General features: G+C 38.9%; 1 protein-coding gene across 2 annotated transcripts in view; it reads right to left on the bottom strand.

Moving 5' to 3' along the window:
• The window catches only part of XRN2 (5'-3' exoribonuclease 2), an 82,371-nt gene that overhangs the window by 23,742 nt on the left and 39,767 nt on the right, over positions 1-18,862 (bottom strand). For both annotated transcript variants that reach the window (XM_083360621.1, XM_083360620.1), the window contains exons 16-26: positions 17,677-17,795; positions 15,379-15,514; positions 14,340-14,447; positions 14,159-14,248; positions 11,268-11,340; positions 10,040-10,123; positions 8,667-8,764; positions 8,481-8,560; positions 6,118-6,174; positions 2,428-2,496; positions 2,141-2,275 (exon numbers count right to left, since the gene is read on the bottom strand). In XM_083360621.1, coding sequence (XP_083216747.1) covers positions 2,141-2,275; positions 2,428-2,496; positions 6,118-6,174; positions 8,481-8,560; positions 8,667-8,764; positions 10,040-10,123; positions 11,268-11,340; positions 14,159-14,248; positions 14,340-14,447; positions 15,379-15,514; positions 17,677-17,795 — 1,049 coding nt within the window. The remainder of the gene's footprint in view (positions 1-2,140; positions 2,276-2,427; positions 2,497-6,117; positions 6,175-8,480; positions 8,561-8,666; positions 8,765-10,039; positions 10,124-11,267; positions 11,341-14,158; positions 14,249-14,339; positions 14,448-15,378; positions 15,515-17,676; positions 17,796-18,862) is intronic.

The following is an 18,862-nucleotide window of genomic DNA, read 5'->3' as shown; positions in this document are numbered from 1 at the left end:
CTCTCCCAAAGTAACTGGAAGGCAATAAGCTTAATGCAGTATAATAATCCGTATAACTAATATTATGTATGACTCTTTACCTAGGTGAGAAAGAATGCATGATTCCATTTGCCCTACCAAATGAAAAAAAGATTACAGAGCCCACTAAAGTCTAAACCTTGATTTACATTACTTTACTAATTAATAAAATAACATAACCACAGTTATTTCAAAGGATAGTGAATTTTGGGAGAACAACTCATCATTCATTTGCTTCTTTTAGGACGCTGAGTTTGTCGATCAGAAGGTCGGCAGTTTGGCGGATTGAATCCCGAGTGCCGTGTAACAGAGTGAACACCTGTTACTCGTCCCAGCTTCTGCCAACCTAGCAGTTCGAAAGCACGTAAAAATGCAAGTAGAAAAATAGGGACCACTCTGGTGGGAAGGTAACAGCGTTCCGTGCCCCTTTGGCGTCTAGTCATGCCGGCCACATGACCACGGAGACGTCCTCGCACAAGCGCTGGCTCTTCGGCTTTGAAACAGAGATGAGCACCGGCCCCTAGAGTCGGAAACAACTAGCACACATGTGCGGGGGAACCTTTACCTTTATTATCTGTGATAGTTGTCAATCATGGTTCTTTTCAGGGAACAGGAAAGTCCAGCAGCAGGTAAGAAAACTCCAGAATTTGCACCATCTGCCTTCCCCCGCCTCCCCCCCTGGCATGCTTGGCCTGCTAAACCTCACTTCTAGCCAGGTGATCGATTTACCATAGTGAAGTGAAGGCACCGGGAGGGGGGGGGGAAGGTGAGCGGTGCAGATTCTCCGTATGTGAGACCGGAGTTTTTCCCCCCGCTGCTGGATTTTCGTTGCCATACTGTTTTAACTACCTTTAGTTTACTTGATGCAGAATGCAGATCCTTCCTGGATGCTACCCAGCACCCTCCACTACCTCCCACTGGAGCTGCCCCATGCACCCAGAGGCCAGGCGGCACGCCTCCCATGCTTTGCAGCTTTGGTGGGTGTCTGGCAGGCGGAGGGAGGCAGCTCCACCCCCCCGCTGCCTTCCTCGCTTCATCTCTGGTGGCGGCAGACCAGCGGCAGGAGGAGCACTCCAGAGATCGTATAGAGACCCAGGGCTTGGCAGTGGGCCGGCGGAAGGCAAGGTGGCAGTAGAGCAGCCGCATGTGAGACAGAGGCCGAAGGTAGTCAGGAGCAGCCCCACACCTGTCTCACACAGCCGGCATAAGAACTCCACCAGCGGCTGCTGGAGAAGGGGCCCTGGCAGGCCAGTGGCGCAGGGGGGGAGGCATTCCGGATGTCATACTGTAGATCTGGGGTGACTCACCCCACATCAGGCAGGAGAGCCCAGAGTGGGTTGGTGGCCGCCTGCCAAGAGGGAGATTACAAGGACAAGGGCCCGCTTCCTCCAGAGCATGAGAAGAATGAGGGGGAAGCACTAGGCATGTTGCCGGGCCATACAGTAGCCAGGACAGGCAAGCCTGGGGGCAGCTCCTCTGCGAATGAAGGCAAAGTGCCAACCATGGTCGTTGCCTGCTCCAGAGTCACAAGGTGAGCTGTGGAAGAGAGGGGCCCTCAGTGGCAAAGTTGCCTGGTGCCACAGGCACGGTGGGGGTTGGCGAGAATGCGCTGGAAACATCTCCAGGCACCTGGAAAGGTGGAATGAGAGGTGGGTCCAGGCTGAGCTCACCCACATTGCCGATCCCGCCACTACGCCGAGTTGTGCTGCACACCCCCTGCCACGCACAGGCAGGGCAGCTGAGAGCAGAGGGCGAAGAGCCCTCGCAAGGCCAGCAGCAGCACGGTGCCTGCCGCGGCCAAGAAGTCTCCCAGCCGCAGCAGGGCCAGCAGGCAGGGTTGGGCTGAGGCCACTCCCACGCCCATCGGCCCTGCGCTCAACACCTTCTGTACGTGAAAAAAAATAAACATCCCCCCCCCAAAATAAGACCTAATGCCTCTTTTGGAAGCAAAAAATACATATAAGATCAGGTCTTCTTTTCGGAAAACACAGTAAGTCACTTTTGCAGTGCCGTGGTAACGGTTGAATGGTCACTAGATGAACTGTTACGTTGAGGACTACCTCAATTACACATGTAGATGTGTAATACTAATTAACATTTAAAAAAGCTTATAACTACTTACCCTAACGTTCTGAATGCTGACTGGTCCAAGTGAACCTGCCTCCTATCACGATTAAAGCCAAGCTGTGGCTTCCAAGATTTGCCATCATAATTCGTTTTCTCCCAGTCACCTGGTTTCAGAACTGCTGGAGGTTTTCTGATTAATTAAGACAAAATTATTTAGTGTAATACATGTCAGAACAACAGAAGACGCCAGAATCATCTGGCCCAAATTTCAGCTTGGTATAGTTACCTACATTCTATTGTACACTAAATGGTTCAGAAATATTTTCAAAAAAGAATACTTACTTTGCTCCAGATAACACAACTGCCTTAAAAATATAGTCGTCTTGGTATTGGGGATCTTTAAAGTTGACACTAGAAACAAATTTTTTTTGAAACAATTGTGAAGATTTAATAAGACATTCCCTTTTAAGGTAAACATTTAACCAAATTAATCAGAAATCAAGTTAGGCCAGTCAAACTTATCACTTGCAAAGACAAATGTATCCTATCAATCTCTTTTGCTTGCTGCTTATTTTGCAAGCAAATCCAAGATGTTTATCAGCGGACAACACCTGCACTAAGATGTGTCAAATGCCACAGAATTGTATTTAATAAATGATGTAATTCCATGCAGGTGCTTTCTGTGACTTTTCATTCAATTGCATGTAGAGAAACCTTACAGCATATACATAGTCTTCATCTCACAGAGGTCTTCTCATGAGATACTACTGTGTTGTATTGGCACACCCAACAGATACAAGGATCCAAAATGCAACTATTTCTTAAACCTATGACTCCAAGGCTTCCGACCTTCTTAATCTATTACAGATTTTTTTTTCAAGCAAATGAGAAAGGAATATTCAGAAACACAAATAAGAACATAATTTGAGGAATCCACCAGGAATGAACCTTAGAATATTTTAGGTCAAATATGGGTTCATAAAAATGCACACATTTTGAATGATTTGGGGAGTGGGGGGGAAATGCCACCCTTTAAAAATGCCAACTTCTTTGCAAATTGAATATGAGTCATCAAATAGGCAATCTAGTTAGTACATGCATTCTTCTGGCGGTCCAAAGTACTACCATTTTTTTTTTTGTAAAACAGGGATTGAGTACCCATGGCACATACGGTAACTCCATTTTTAATATTACTCTCTAAATGTGTCACAATTTGGAGATAGCACTTTCTGCTATTTAAGAAACTTTCCTCACCCACCCCCTCACCAAAAGCCTGGAAAAATAAGGATGCTATAAAGGATATGTCCAAGAAAAGGAACTAATTCTCATCATAAAAAGTTCTTCGGTGAGCACAACAGTAAGACTTGATTTACATTTTATGGATCTAACCATTTGAAATTAGCGAAGTATGTTGTCTTTGAGTCAAAAGGTAAAAAGCTTCAAAAGGTTAATTAGCTCTCTGATGCACCCTCTCAAGCTGGAAAACACATCTGTGCAGGATTGGTAACATATGCCTTTAAACATATTTTAATGTTTGCATGTTTCATTTAATATGCTCTCTTTTTATCTCTGGGGAGGAAAGCCATGACAAATCTAGACAGCACACTAAAAAGCAGAGACATCACCCTATCAACAAAAGTGCGTATCGTCAAGGCTATGGTCTTCCCAGTTGCAGTGAAAGTTGGACCATAAGAAAGGCTGAGCGCCAAAGAATTGAGGCCTTTGAGCTATGGTGCTGGAGAGGACTCCTGTGAGTCCCTTGGACTGCCAGGCGATCAAACCGGTCAGTCCTAGAGGAGATCAACCCTGACTGCTCTTTAGAAGGCCAGATCCTGAAGCTAAAACTCAAATACTATGGCCACCTAATGAGAAGGAAGGACTCACTGGAGAAGAGCCTAATGCTGGGAAAGATTGAGGGCAATAGAAGAAAGGGACGACAGAGAATGAGGTGGCTGGATGGAGTCACTGAAGCAGTAGGCGTGAGCTTAAATGGACTCCAGAAGATGGTAGAGGACAGGAAGGCCTGGAGGAACGTTGTCCATAGGGTCGCGATGGGTCGGACATGACTTCGCAGCTAACAACAACTTTTTATCTGTTTTTATGTCCTTACAATATATTCTGAATAAAATAAAACAAGTGGGTTTCTTTGTCTTTTCATTGACTAATTCTTCAAAACCCAGGATAAACGGAGACTTTATTACGTAGTCTATATTTTGGGAGATGGTGGGGAACTGCTGTAACAGATGTGCCTGTTTGTGTGAGAGCACTATCTACTGCAGCATCAGGGCGGATTAAAAAAAGCACCAACATATGGTCCACACTAGCAGAAAGGTTGTTCCACCGATACAACAAACATAATTATACTATCCTGTAATCAGTTCAGAATGGAAGTTGGACTTAACATAGAGGGTCTTTGGGGTCACTTAAGGTCATGCCTGGCAGGAAAGGATTAACTCCTCTTGTCCTTGAGAAGATGGAACGCTTTATCACTGTAACAATGTACAACTTAGATCAAAAACAACAAGGAACTAAAAGTGTAAGAATAAGGATGGAAGAGAGGATGCCCTATCAAAAGTGGGAACTACACAAACATATTATTTTCTGTCTCTGTTCTCTATTCCAGTAGAATTATTATTAGGATATTTTTTTTCTTTTGCTTATGATAAAGCCTACAGGAATGGGAAATTCCACTGCAAATTCTCTAGCTTTGGCAAAAGAAAAAAGATTAAAAAAATAAAAATAAAAAAATAAAAATAAATAAAATGAGATTATGGTAATCACCGAGGGCTATATGGTCACAAATTACTTTGGGGGAGAAGTACTGGTAATCTTCAACTTATGACCACGACTGAGTCCAGAATTTTGGTTATAAGTTGTTGCTGTCATAAGTTCAATCACTATGTGACCATATTTGAGTTTAGGACCATGAACTGAGGAGCAATGGAATCTGTTGGGGTTGGGAAATGATTTAGTATCCTGGTTGAGATTATCTGTCTTTCTTCACCACAGTTCTGACCTAGAGGCACAAGACAGCAAATGCAACATGGGGCAAGTAAAGTATAAGCAAGAACAACCCACTAGCTCCCTTGAACTGCTCTGGGGAGTTGCTCTGGCCCACTGCCTTTTCTTCCCAAAAGATGGAAGGGAAAAGCCAGGATCTTCTTTCATATCAAAGATGGTGGCAGCCTGAAGTATAGCTATTCTAACACCTCTGAATGCATAAAAGGGAACCTAGCTTCTAGTGTCTACCTAACATAAGATCAGCCTGTTGGCATCCTGATCCCTTGGCAATCTGATCCTGACAGCCATTTTTCTCCCCACCAAAGGATTACTGCGGGAGGCAAGCAAAGACTAAGGAGTTATTGTGTCCGGATAAACTTTGTTTAAGGCTTAAGACTTGCCATCTCATAGAAGAAAGGAATTATTTTTTTTCCCTATGAATTCAGGAAAACATTGTTTTCTCAATTTAAAATGGAAGGCACACTTCAGTCCCACAGCAAATAGATCTACTTTTACAGAGTATGATAGAAAAAAATGACATCATTCAGGAGGCAACGGTCTATTTCTACATGAGTCACAGAACTGTACTCGTCTCCAGATATGAACTAAATAAGGCCAGAGAAGTGAACGATCTATGGATTACAATGAACGGACTCTTGTATAGATTCTCTTAAGAGAATCATTCATGTTATTTCACCAGATTCACTAGTCTAATCTTATGGGGAATACAGAATGTAAATAAATATACAGCAGGATTATGAAGTTCCTAGGTGACAAGATAAAGAGAGAGATAGGCCTCTAATCACCATCCACAAAGGAATTTATGGAAGTGAGATCATAATTATTGCTGAACAGAAGGCAAATTGTTTTCCAAGGTTTAACATTTCAGTTGACTGTGAAGCCAAAACACCAAAAGCCTGTAATATAAGGGGATCACCTCTTTTATTTTCTTTTTTTACCTATCTGTGACATATAGATGATAAACCAGAATTGATAAAGAACGGTACATTATAACCTGAATTTATAATTTACCTTATGGCAGAATTCTGTGTCAGATCACGCAGCAGCGGTACAGGAGATTGCACTGCTCTGATGGTTAAAGGGAAAATGGAAAAACTGTTCATTTCATAAAAAATGCAGAGAATGGTGGAACAGAAATATAAATTGTCAATGGCCATAATCCAGAACACTTGCCTTTTGTGTAAAAGGACAGTTAAGTGGTCTAAGTAACCAACAGAAAATAAAATGTACAAATATTTTAATATTCCTAAGATAAAATTCTCAAGGCAACACGGTTTTAAGTGTGGGCTGCTACAGAAAGATTAAAAGCAGCAGCAATTTGCCTCAATTCAAGCAAGGGAAAGGAGGGAATTAATACTGAAATCAATATTTCGAAATGTCAGAGCTGTGATATTTCATTTTAAGAGGAAACCAGCGCACAAAGTGGAATAATCAACATTCATTTTTAACAGGAAAAGATAGAATTTAATAAAAATAGAACACTTAGTACCAGAGCTTCATATCAACTCAAGTTAGTTATTTCTTCCTCTATTATTATTTAGCATACCTAAAGTCCCAACTTCAATCCCATGCTGCAAATAGTCTCAGTTTGTGTATTTTCATTCTATTTTCCCATTTACCCTCTCAATAAATTTTCGATACCATACTTTCTCATCTTATACAATTTTTTTCTTGTATTATGGCTTAATGACACTTCTTTCCATTTTATCTTTTGAATTTCCTGCTTTTATTTAAAAATCACATTCTTTATATATACTCACTATTTTGTACAGGGATTAATTTAATTCTTTATACTTCTGATAATGATAATATAAAGGTTGTAGATGCTGGAAGGGCTTAAACTGCATTAGTCATACAACTGATTTTAATAAAAGAGAATGTATTTACAAGATATAACATGATCCTATATTTATAAATCACCTCTCTGCAATTTCTTCAAAAAGATAATGCTTACATTTCAGCAAATTTTTCACAAGGTTAGCTAACACTAGGCTCACACTTATTTTGGGCTTTAACTATATGAATGTATCTTTCTCTTGCATTTACATACCACCAAAATCAAAACATTCCAGATGGTTTATAATATTAAAGCATAAAACAATATAGGTAAAAAGGCAAATAAACACTACAATATATTTATCTTTATACTACCAAAACTTTCACTGGGCAAAACAATGCATCATAAGGCAAAACTCTGTCAACAAAGATAATACAAATGGGCTAACTTACAGAATACAGGAACCTATGACTCCCAAAGGAATGAAATTTGGGGAAGTTATGGTTGCTTCAGTGTTACCGGACTGCTGTGGTCACATTTTTAATGTTCCATGACAATTTCCAGGCCACTTATGCACTCCCTCACTCACTCCCCTTCCCAGCAGCAGCCAATTACCTGCCTGCTAGGAAGAGAAGGGAAGGGAGAGAGGAAGGAAGGAACAGGGAGGAAGGGCTCTTGTCACCCACCCACTCAGGCAGCGATCAGAGATTCAAGTCAAACTTCCTATCACATTCTCAGGATAAATCCCAAGCTCTCTCTGAAACCCTGCTGAGCCCATCAGTTTGGTGGTGGTGGGGACTAACCAAATAAATCCTCTCTCTCTAGGAAAGCGGGTAGTGCTACCAAGCCAGAAAAAAATCAGAAGGCATTCTAACTCTTGGAAGTATTGATGGCAAGATCCTTCATTCCTTCATCACATTTTGTCCTGAAACAAAAATCAGATCTAACATGCATTCCTTGTTATGTGTCAAGCTTCCAAATAATTTGGATTAGGTTCATGATTGCCATAAACTCTTGAGGTATCTGAACACCACACTGCTCATAAGTAGACTGAAGTCCCAAAGAATAAGAGGATTTACTGCCAACTTGGAAACAAGAGTGGCTCCATCTGTAACAGGCTTTTGGAAGATAGTTAAAACTCTACTCTTCTAGTAGGCTTTTGGTTAGTCCATATGATGTTGCCAAGACTGTATTCTTATATGTATACTGCAATGCAAATATTCTAACTGTTGTACAATTGTTGTGAACTATCAAGAGTTTCAAAATGTAGAGACACTTTAAATAAACACATCATTCAATCAATCAATCAATCAATCAATCCCTTAGTTATTTCCCACATGGGAAAGCATTTGGATTTGGGGGGGTGGTCTTTTACATCTCTATTTTCACAAATGTACAGTATATACCTCTTCCCAATTTTCACATCCACAGATGATCTTCCTCATTATTCTAGTATGACTAGATTTTTAAAAAATTCCTTGACAATGAATAAAACAAATCAGTCCTATCATATATATTCATTTGCATCTCATCTACTGGAATAAATTAAAAATGAACAATTTGTCAGCAAGCTAACTGCAGTATAAGCTGTACTTACTCATCTGGAAGGATGGGATTTTCATTCAAGGTAATCTTTCCCTGTATTCCATGACACAGTTCAGGGGCTATATCTACTGGCTATTGAGGAGGAAGAAAATCATGATTAACTTAGCCAAAATAGCTCTAATGATAAATATGCAGTTGAGACATATTTCATTTCATACATCAAACAAATATGACATACCTCTTTTTCATTAGATTTATACTGTTCAAGAATGAAGTCATGAAGCTGATGATGTTTCCCAACAAAAAGGACATCACTACCAAGACTATTTCTTCTCACTAGAGAAGAAAATAAAATAATAATACTTATTAACAGGAATGTCTAACAGGGGTAAGACATACCAAAAGTAAGAGTTTACTGCATGCATTCGCAGTACAATACAAAACACCACTTAGAATACTGTAAGAAGTTTCCCTTGATGGTGTGTGCCTATTTTACAGTGTAATGCAATTATGCTCTGAGAGGAGGAGAACATTTACTATTCTTAAAAGTAATTTCTGCTTCTTAATCAGTGAGATAGTTAATGCCACAAAGTAGATTCTGTCAAAGAGGTGCATCATGAAGACTTTTTTAAACAAATCCAAAAGCATGGAAATCATACGCAAGGACTTCTGATTACATAGGAGTCATGTGAATTGTACACCACTTTTCTAAAGGAAATTTCATACTACTACTTTTATAAAGGGAATAGGTATTCAGGAGAAACTTGACACCTCTCTCCTGCACTCTCCATCACTTGTGACTGCTTGTCAATCTGAATAATATATTATGTAATAAAGATACTTGGATGCTTGTCAGAATTCCTAAAGACCAGGTCCGTATTCTGCTGTTTTTCTTCATTATCTAAGTATTTGACATGAATAGCTACAGGAGGGTACTACTTTCCACAATTCTGAGTACAGATTTTATCATTTTTTTGCCACTGAAATGTAATATAAATAGTTTCTATAGTCATACAAAAGTGACAAATTGCATGTTTATGTTGAATTTGTGTCAGGCACAAAGAAACGGGAGCATACATTAAGTTCCAGTTAAGAAGATTAATTGTTCAAGCCAAAACAGAAGAATCTAGTCAACTAATAGTCAGCACTAAATTGGTGCTGGATAAGAGACAATTGAATTCAAAGCAGGTTGGAGCTGAAATGTTTGTGGACACCTAACAATCCTAGGCTGAGTCCTCTCTTGACTCCACCCCCCAGACTTTGTCTCTTCTCTTAACAATTTGTAGAATTATTGTATTAAACATGCAAGAATAACTTAATTTCTCTCAGAATTTGAGTTGAGTATTTGATGTAAACCTGATCAAAATGTGATTCAAAATTATTCTAACAAAAAGAATATTCAACTTAAATTGTAATGTGGGTGGATGGTAGATATTTTTGTACTATAGACAATTAAAAGGGCCAAGACTGGAGTAGTATAAGATGGCACAAATATTTGCTGACTAATTTCTTGAAAATGAAACAATGAAATTGATGTATTTATATATAAATATACCAAATATACCAAAATGTTATGTTATCAAAATCATTTTACAGTCCTGCAATTCTTACTCTCTTCAGAAGTGAGGTTGGGATACACCTGTGCCAGAGCAGCTCTTAGACGGCGTTCATCAACAAAAGGCAACAGAGCAACCCCTAGGAAAACAAGCAATTGGAACTTACATTTATCTCTAACAATATCAAGGGAAAAGTTCAAAAGATAGTTGGGCAAACCAAAACATAATACTGGATTTCAAGAAGAGATAAGTAAGCATATATTTAGCTCTTCCACTAAAATCAGAGCCTTGAAAGATTTAACTTAAGGTCATTGACTTTCCCTGAGCGTGGAAAAAGAAGGAAAAGAAAATGCATGCACTTAACCCACTTTTGTTCATTTTACACTTATAGTATATCGACCATTTCCCTTCCCAGAAATGCTAAAACAATTCTCAATATTTTTAATGGGACTAAACTGGCATTTATCTCTGTAACAGATCTTTTTAAAAAGATTTTGTCTTATGTGAATAATCTACAGAGCTAAAGCAAAATAATAATATACAATCTAAGCAAACATAACAAATGTTCAGTACAATCTGGAGCCATCTTAAACCACATTTCATTACAATTTCAAAACCTCTTGAGTTTGGATTATGTTCATGACTGAAGTTAAGATGGATGATAATACACATAAAAGCATGCAAAAAAGGACAGCTTGCAGTTGTACCTATTGCAAATACTGAATTTCTAAATATCCCAGTAAAAATACAAAGTAATTGCAAAATCTAGTAATTTATTTTAGAGTGACATTCAATAAGCTAACTTATCAGTGGAGGAGCACTACAGCCAAGCACGTTTCCCGGCTTTCTCCAGAGGAAAAATGGGTTGAGGAGAGGCAAAATGCAACTGAAGAAATGGACAGCGAAACCCTACTAAACAAGTAGAGTCCTCTTGCATGACCCTGGGCAAAACATATAAAACACAGCACTTCATACTGGTTTTTCTATTATAAAAACTATTCAAGTAGCTTATTATTAAGTATCTAAATGTTAAATGGTTAATCAATTTTATTTTAGTCACAGCAATAAAATTCCATATGGATATTGCTGAAATTACTATGTATCACAACTTATCTAATCTATACCATTTGCTATTTTTAAAAAAATCATTAAGGAAAACAGGACATAGAAATCAGTTTAGCGACTGTTAGCAAACCTGGAAATGGAACAAAGTCTTTCCTGTTTTCTTAAAATTATTCTCAAGACTAACCATATAAATGCTGACTTCATGATGAAATATTTACCTTGCCAAGCGTATTTTTTCCCATTCAGATCAATAGCAAAGTCCTCAGGATAGAAGTCAATTATACTTGAATCCTGTTTTAATAAAGTATTATTACAGTGATTTAGAAATCTGCGGAGTGTTGGATGAAGCTACTTACTTTCTTCTGAAATATAATTTAAAGAACATTTTTTTTAAAAAAAGTTTACAAACTATTCTAAAACAGCAATTTAAATTTTAAAAGTACATTTTCAAAGTGTAAAATTTACACTTTTTAACTTTAAGCCCTGAATCAGGGTCATTAAACTATGTGCAAAAGCATATGTACGCAATCAGCAAACTCTTGCTTCCTATATTTCATTCCCTCTTTTGCCTCCCAAATTCTCAGCCTGCTTTTTGATAATAAAAAAAAAAATAAACCTTCTAAGTGCTTGATAATTTGGGCACACAGGTCTACATTAGAACTTAGCATGCCAATAGCAAGGGTAAAACTGCTTTTTGTTTTCTCAGCAGGAAAATACTGCTGAGAAATTCACAGCTTGATCCAAACAGAGCTCTCATCCATTCAAAGCAAGAGGGAGGGCATGATCAAGGAGAGAACATACCCATTGGCTAGTTACTCCTCTTTCACTTTCATTCTATTCAAACCTAATCATCCCTTCAACTGTCAACCAGAGACTGAAAAATCAAGCATCTTTCTTGCTTCCTATAGTCAAAAAAGAATCTCTTTTTCCAGCCAGGAATTGGCACCGAAATCATTAAAATTCAATAGCTCCTGCATGAATGTTAATATGATTAAAGTTCCATTTTATATCCTTCTCGCTGTTTTCTATCCAATGTTCCAACAAAGAGGGTAAATTCCCATTACACAAGCAAAGAAAAAAAGCCCCTTGTTTTTTTCCCTTATTCAGCCCTTGCTTTAATCACTATAGACCTCATAAACTAATTTCTTGTTTAAAAATTCAAATATTTAAAAAATGGAGATAAAACTGGAGTTATTTCCCTTCTTCCCTCAGCTAGGGCTGATATTTTGGATAGCTTCGTTAACTGTGTGCTGAGGTCAAATACAACCATAAAAAGACAACAGCTAATTAGCTACCAATGTATTACATCCAGAAATGCCAACTTTGCAACCAATATTTCTTATCCATAACTATGGCACCCTAACATGCAAATGCTTCTCTGGGATCAGTAACACAGCAGGGATTGCTTTTTCCTTCCAGTAACATATACCTAAAACCAGTTTATTGCATTTGGCAATTGTACTAAAAAAAAATCTCATTGTCAACCAATGTAATTCATTTAATTTGAAACCAAGTGAAAAATTGATTTAAATTATTTTATTAAAACAAATTAATGGCAATTCTTTTATAAGAAGTTGCCTCAAACAAAATGAGTTTGACATGCCTGCTATAGATAGTTGAATGCTCCAAAACAAATTCTAGACCAGGCCTGTACATGCAGCCTGCCAAGCACCTTTGGACAGAGCAAAACCTTTTTTTAAAAAAAAGAAGTAATAAAACCACCACCACTGCCCTAAAAGTCATGTTGCCTAGTGTCTCCATGGCTTACCATGACCATGAGCTCCAACACTGTAGATGCTCCTCTAGTCACCAAATCATTGGTTAGCCCACCAGCATTCCCTTGCAGACCACAAAAGATTTTTAATTTATCAGTGTGGGCCTTTCCCTTCTACAAGTTGCACAGATCTCTTCTAGATTTTCCTCTTGCCTTTCCGAGTTAACTCCTTGGTCTGTCATTGAGCAAGAATTGACTTTGTATGGAAGCATATTATCATTTGATGTATATTTAACATATGTTCTACCTTTATTTACCGATTATATAATATTTGTATGCAATCCACATGGCAAGGTTTGGGGCAACTTACAATAGAAAAAAATATATTTTTAAAATCATAAGATGAAAACATAAACGCAGGGTTTTCTTTCTCATTGAACGCTCTGAATGACGTTCCGGCACTTTTTATGCACACACACACACAAAAGCTTTTGCACAAGCTATGCTACTCCCTCCCTCCCACAAGCTATGCTACTCGAAAGCCAATAGGAATTGCTGCTGAGCACGCCAAAAGACCCAGCCAGCAAACGTTGCACCGGCAAGTTGTCTGCAGTGAAGGTGAGTTGGCAGGAAGTTTGCATCCCTCCCTGCTGCCCAACTCCACCATCTCAACTAGGTAAGTAAGAGAGGACAAGGAGTGGGAGGTGGGTTCTGTGGAGTCCATGTGCACTCCTTCCTTGTTCTCACCTGTGTCTGCCAGGCTGGTGGCCTACCCGGTGCTGGACCTGTGCCACCGTCGCCTCGCCCTGCGCGCCTAAGTGGCCGCCCTGCATTGCCTGGCCCACCACGCCTCCGCTGCCCGCCCCATGCAGCACCACCGTATAGAGCGGGCCCCGCTGCTCCCACTGCACCAGCTGCGCCGGCTCCGGGGGACAGCCCGCCACCAACACCCCTCATGTCCATGACCACAGCAGCGCCGCCCCCCCACCCCCTGCGCCCGCCAAGATGAGAGTTCTGGCACCTTTTTTTTTTTTAAGAAAAAAAGCCCTGCTGGTGCTCTTCACACTTTCTCAGAATTCAGAAGGTCTGCCCCAAATGCTGCCTACTGTGGCCAAAAACCTTTCAGGAAGTTGCAGCAATTCAATGATTTTTTTTCTTTTTAACCATAACATTCCTTTGTGGCCATAAACTCACCTCTAGAATCTAATATACATCAAATTAAATTTGGAGTGACCTGAAACATTTAAGACCACACACACACATTCCAACTGAAAGATCTATAACAGATAGTTAAATAAATAAATAAAATCTCTATTTTTTCAGACAACTAGTGAAGTCGTTGGGAGAATATTAACGTGAATATTCAAACAAATAAAGACCCTTTAATTTTCTTACTGGATCGGTCATAAGTTTCCGCCATGTTGGTGGGAGGAAATTACCACTGGCAGCTGGGAAGACTCCCATCAGTTGTTCAAGAGGTCTGAACTGTAAAAAGAAAGGTAAATAGTAGTAACTGTTTAAATTTTAAAATCTTTAGTTACTAAGATTAATTATAAGCAGAAATATTAAATCTTACTGGTTTGGTTCCTTTCTCAAAGTCTGAGACCAAGTCTGCAATACCTTCAAAATCTGAAGCAAAAGGTGCATAGTGGAAAGGATAATACCATTTCCAGGAAGCACATCCCTAGTTTGGAAAATGAAAGAATAATTTAAATCAAAGAAGATTCAGGAATCTTCTCTCTGCATTTAACTATTAAATAACAGTAAGGCTTAGCTAACCTAGCTGAATTATTACAGAGGGAGGTGTTAGCAACCAAATGCGTGCATTTTTTTAAAAAATCATCTTGAAACACTGGGCTACTGATATTAAAATACACCTATAAAGTAGTAGCTGCAAACCTTTGCTCTCTCCAGCAAGTTATTTTGCATTATTATTGCCATAATGAAAACCCAATGCAAAATATTAACTGTAATAATTCTAAAAAAATATAAATGCTTAAAAATACGCTTTAAAGTTTTTATCAACATAGCAAATGAATAAAATTACACTTAGCAATTTCAAACAATTAAAATGCATATGGATAGCTCTGTTATACAAAAATGTCCTATGCTTATATAACGTGATTCAGTTAACTATTAATTATTTTGCCAATTTGTCTAGGCTGATCTTAAAAACGCCTTAAGGCTGTCTCTATTAGTCAGGTAAACACCTCTTGGGAGAGAATTTTAGTTATAGATGGATTAACTGAAAGACTTTGTCTCTGCACTCTTTAATGTTTTCCTTCAAATCCTTTTCCCCCATTGGAACTGACATATTATTGGGTATCACTGTATCTGGCCATATGGTTGTAACAAACAATTTGATTTGCTACATAAATCAACTTATTAAGGTGCTGATCAAAAGCTGTGGTTGAACTGGCATTACATGTTTGCAATGGAAATATCAAGATATACAGGCAAGGAAGTATGTTTTCGTCCTACTGACTCTATGTCATTTTTTTTTGACAACCATACAGAAGAGGTTTGTCACTGTCAAGTAGGTGGAAGTTTAATGACAGAAAATCCTCTGTAATGAGATCTTGGGGGAATAAAAATAAAATTCCAAAAGTTAGTACCTGATAATAGTATCGGAGAACCCAGCAAAGCCCTTCCACATAAGACTGTACCACTTTACGACGAAACTTTTTATCGTTCACATCAACATCAAATTTGTTCTTGTAATAGCGCTGTTTCCAGCCAGCTTCCCATAACCTTCATAAAAACAATAGTGAATCCGTATAACGTCCAATTCAGATTATCAAATGGTTTCAATAAAAAAAAGTAGAACAGACTTCACTAAGAGTGGTGTGGTTTAAATCATGCTCCCATGTAATTGTATAAGAGGACTGTAGTCCTTGGATTATGACAGCAGCTGGGACCAGAATTTCTACTGTCAAGTGATGCGGTACTAAAGTGAGATGTCATGTGACTGCATCACTTAGTGATGGTAATCCTGGCAGCCCGGGTTGCCATCATAACCCCGGGACTGCCTAAGTTATTAAGGAAGAGGTGGGAGTCCCAGACAAGAAGTATGGGGGGAATTGAGGGGAGGGCTGTAGGCAGGTGCTAGGGAAGTGCGGAAATGCAAAAACCACAGGAGGGTATTGTGACTATACCCACCTTACAGAGTGTAATCAGGTGTGGGGCTGCGAGTGAGTATGAGATCTCTCATACTTCGTAGTGGGCCTTTTCAGGAGGAAAAGTGGCAGGAGAGACTCATTGCTACCTGCAACCTTCCCTGTTGACCTTCCCATTGACTTTGCTTGTGGGAAGCTGGCAGGAAAGGTTGCAAGTAATAATTGGGCAACTGCAGGATGACGCAGCCTTGCCAAACACCCAAATCATGATCATGTGAGCAAAGGGGTGGTCCAATGGTTGGACCTTCAAGGACTGGTTATAAATACTACTTGTTCATCACCATGGTAACTTTGAACAGTTGCTGAACTAGTGGTCATACTTCAAGGACTACATGTAAATTACTACTAAAAGTACTACCAGTTTTCCCAAACCGTCACCTCAAACTCATCCATTCTATGATATTAAGATAGGTTTATCAATTTTCTACTACTGCAGCAGCTCATAACCCAAAGATACTCTGAGAGGTAGACCAGATAAAGAAATCGACCGCACAGAAGACTAAAAATATTTTTATTTAGATTGGCCATAGTAAACATAATATTACAAGCGTAATTTACTTCCCCTCCTCCCTCTTTTATATTCATGTGAATTAGGCGGGTGACTGTCTGTGACATATTTGCAATCCTACCACACTGTCTGGACTTAAGCAACGTTTCCCTTTTTGTTGCTCTGGTAATGGATCCATCCTCTATCCATCAACATCATCCTCTTTACTCTCTACAAATGCAGACTCTTTCCAGTTTGTTTCATTTTAATACACTTGGCAGAACAGGCAAAGTTAACATTACAAAGCTTTCTTAATAAGGATGAAACTTTGGCAGCCACGTGCCTCTGCATTTCAACTTGCCTATAGATAAAGGGGGGAGGAGGTGTTACTTTCAAGTGGGTAGATGGAGAAACGAAACTTCTTCGATTTAGCTGCAGGCTGTGGGAGCCTGAAGCCTTGTCAAGGACACCAGAACAGGTGTGGATTTGAAGCAGACGGTTCCCATAACAAAGTGGACCTGTTGATATGGATTATGCAAGATATTGGGGGTTTGGCTGGGAAAACTATTGTTTAAGACTATGAATTGGTGTAGGAACCTCAGAGTTAGTTTTGCTTCAACATAACCACACAGAGTATTCAATAAACAGAAAGATTTTCAGAAACAAAATTAATCTGGAGTTTCATCTGGCTTCTTGAGCTGGATGTTGACAGAACCAGTCTTTTAGTCCTAACTGGTAGTCACTTTCCCAGATCTTAAGTTAAGTATCTTGAAAACTGATCCTAAGAATCTTTTAAGTGGAAGTACTGAGAACTCCTTTCTAAAGGCAAGAAGCCTGGGATATACATAATATATTCTTCACTAATAGGCAATAATCCCTCACAAAACTACATCATCTGATTATAGAACTTTAAGAGTTAAACCATTCCATTTATGCTAGCAGAATGAGATTCTGTTCACAGAGACTGAGATGAATACTGAACCTCTAGCCAATCTGGTGTTTAGTCTCAAAGGGAGTAGCAGCTTTTAGGAAGAAAACCAGCATGCATACTAATGGAAACACTTAAATTTAACAGCTACAGCCTACACATCTCACTGGAATTTACCGAGTATCCCAACTCTCCACATTAATTATTGGTGGATAAAAAGATCAAGGAAAAACATTAGAAGGTGTGGTAGTTGCAAGGTAAATAGCTTTAATGAGACATTCTCATTTTTGACAACACACTAACAAAGTAGGAAATGTGGTACCTGACATTATCTTCAGGCTCCGGTTCACTGTCACTGTCCTCTGTTTTTCGCTTAATTCCTCCTGCTGAGGATGGTGTACCATCAGACGTGAAGTTTGAATTAGAAGAAACTGAAGGAGTCTGGGGATGTAGTTAGCATGCAGAGAATTAGTGGAAAGGTCTTGTTACACTTACAAAAATTAAAATTAATGAGTTTGCCAAAAAGAAGAGAAAAATGTATTTAACTGTAGATACAGGAATTCAAAAGAACAATGTAGAAAGTAGTCCCACGCTACCAAGGGGATCTGGAATAGTGTGACTCAGACAATAACATTTCATGAAAAGTAATAAACCATTTTTAAATTGATGAACTTTCTAAAGCAGAGTCTGATATAACAATAGATCCTGATATTCAAAAGAAAATCCTATTGTCAGATGCTCCCCCCAACACTCATCTTTTTTAGTAGACATATTGAGGTATTTTCTTTGTTTTCTTTTTCCTTGTTTATTTTATTGTTCTATTATTTCACTTTGACTTTGATTAAACTTCCTTTTTATTTTTATTTTTCATTTTTTATAATCCATTGGCTAAAGGGTTGGTGTTGCCAAGAAAACTTTTGTTTCCTGGATCATGGACTGCATTTCCTACAGGAAGGACTCTTGGCAAGGGATGGATTACATCTCACGAAAACAGGCAAAAATGTACTTGGAAAAAGACTGGCCCAATTCATCAGGAGGGCTTTAAATTAAAACTGAGGAGGGAGGGTGGCCAATCTTTAGAATCTCTAGAACCCAAAACCAATCACAAATCCCAAGAAAACAAATCAAACAAGGAGGTAGGCAGTGATGAGAAAAGAAAAAGAAAAACTCAAACAACCAACAGGAGATACAGGAAACACACCCATGGACAGGCATAACAGTCTTAAATGCTTATATACCAACGCTCAAAGCTTGGGGAACAAACAGGGCAAACTAGAAGCAATAGTACAAGAGTACATAGTTGTTATAACAGAAACCTGGTGGGACGAAAGCCATGACTGGAACGTACTGATGGATGGATTCAAATTATTCAAAAGAAACAGGTCTACAAAAAGAGGAAGGGGAGTTGCACTATATGTAAGAGAACACTACATATCTGCAGAAATGCACATGATCAAAAACAAAATCTCTCTAGAATGTACATGGGTCAATATAAAAGAAAGAAAAAG

The sequence above is a fragment of the Vipera ursinii genome, assembly GCF_947247035.1.
Source record: "Vipera ursinii genome assembly, chromosome: 3".
Taxonomy (NCBI): domain Eukaryota; kingdom Metazoa; phylum Chordata; class Lepidosauria; order Squamata; family Viperidae; genus Vipera; species Vipera ursinii.
This window is presented reverse-complemented; position numbering and strand designations above follow the sequence as displayed.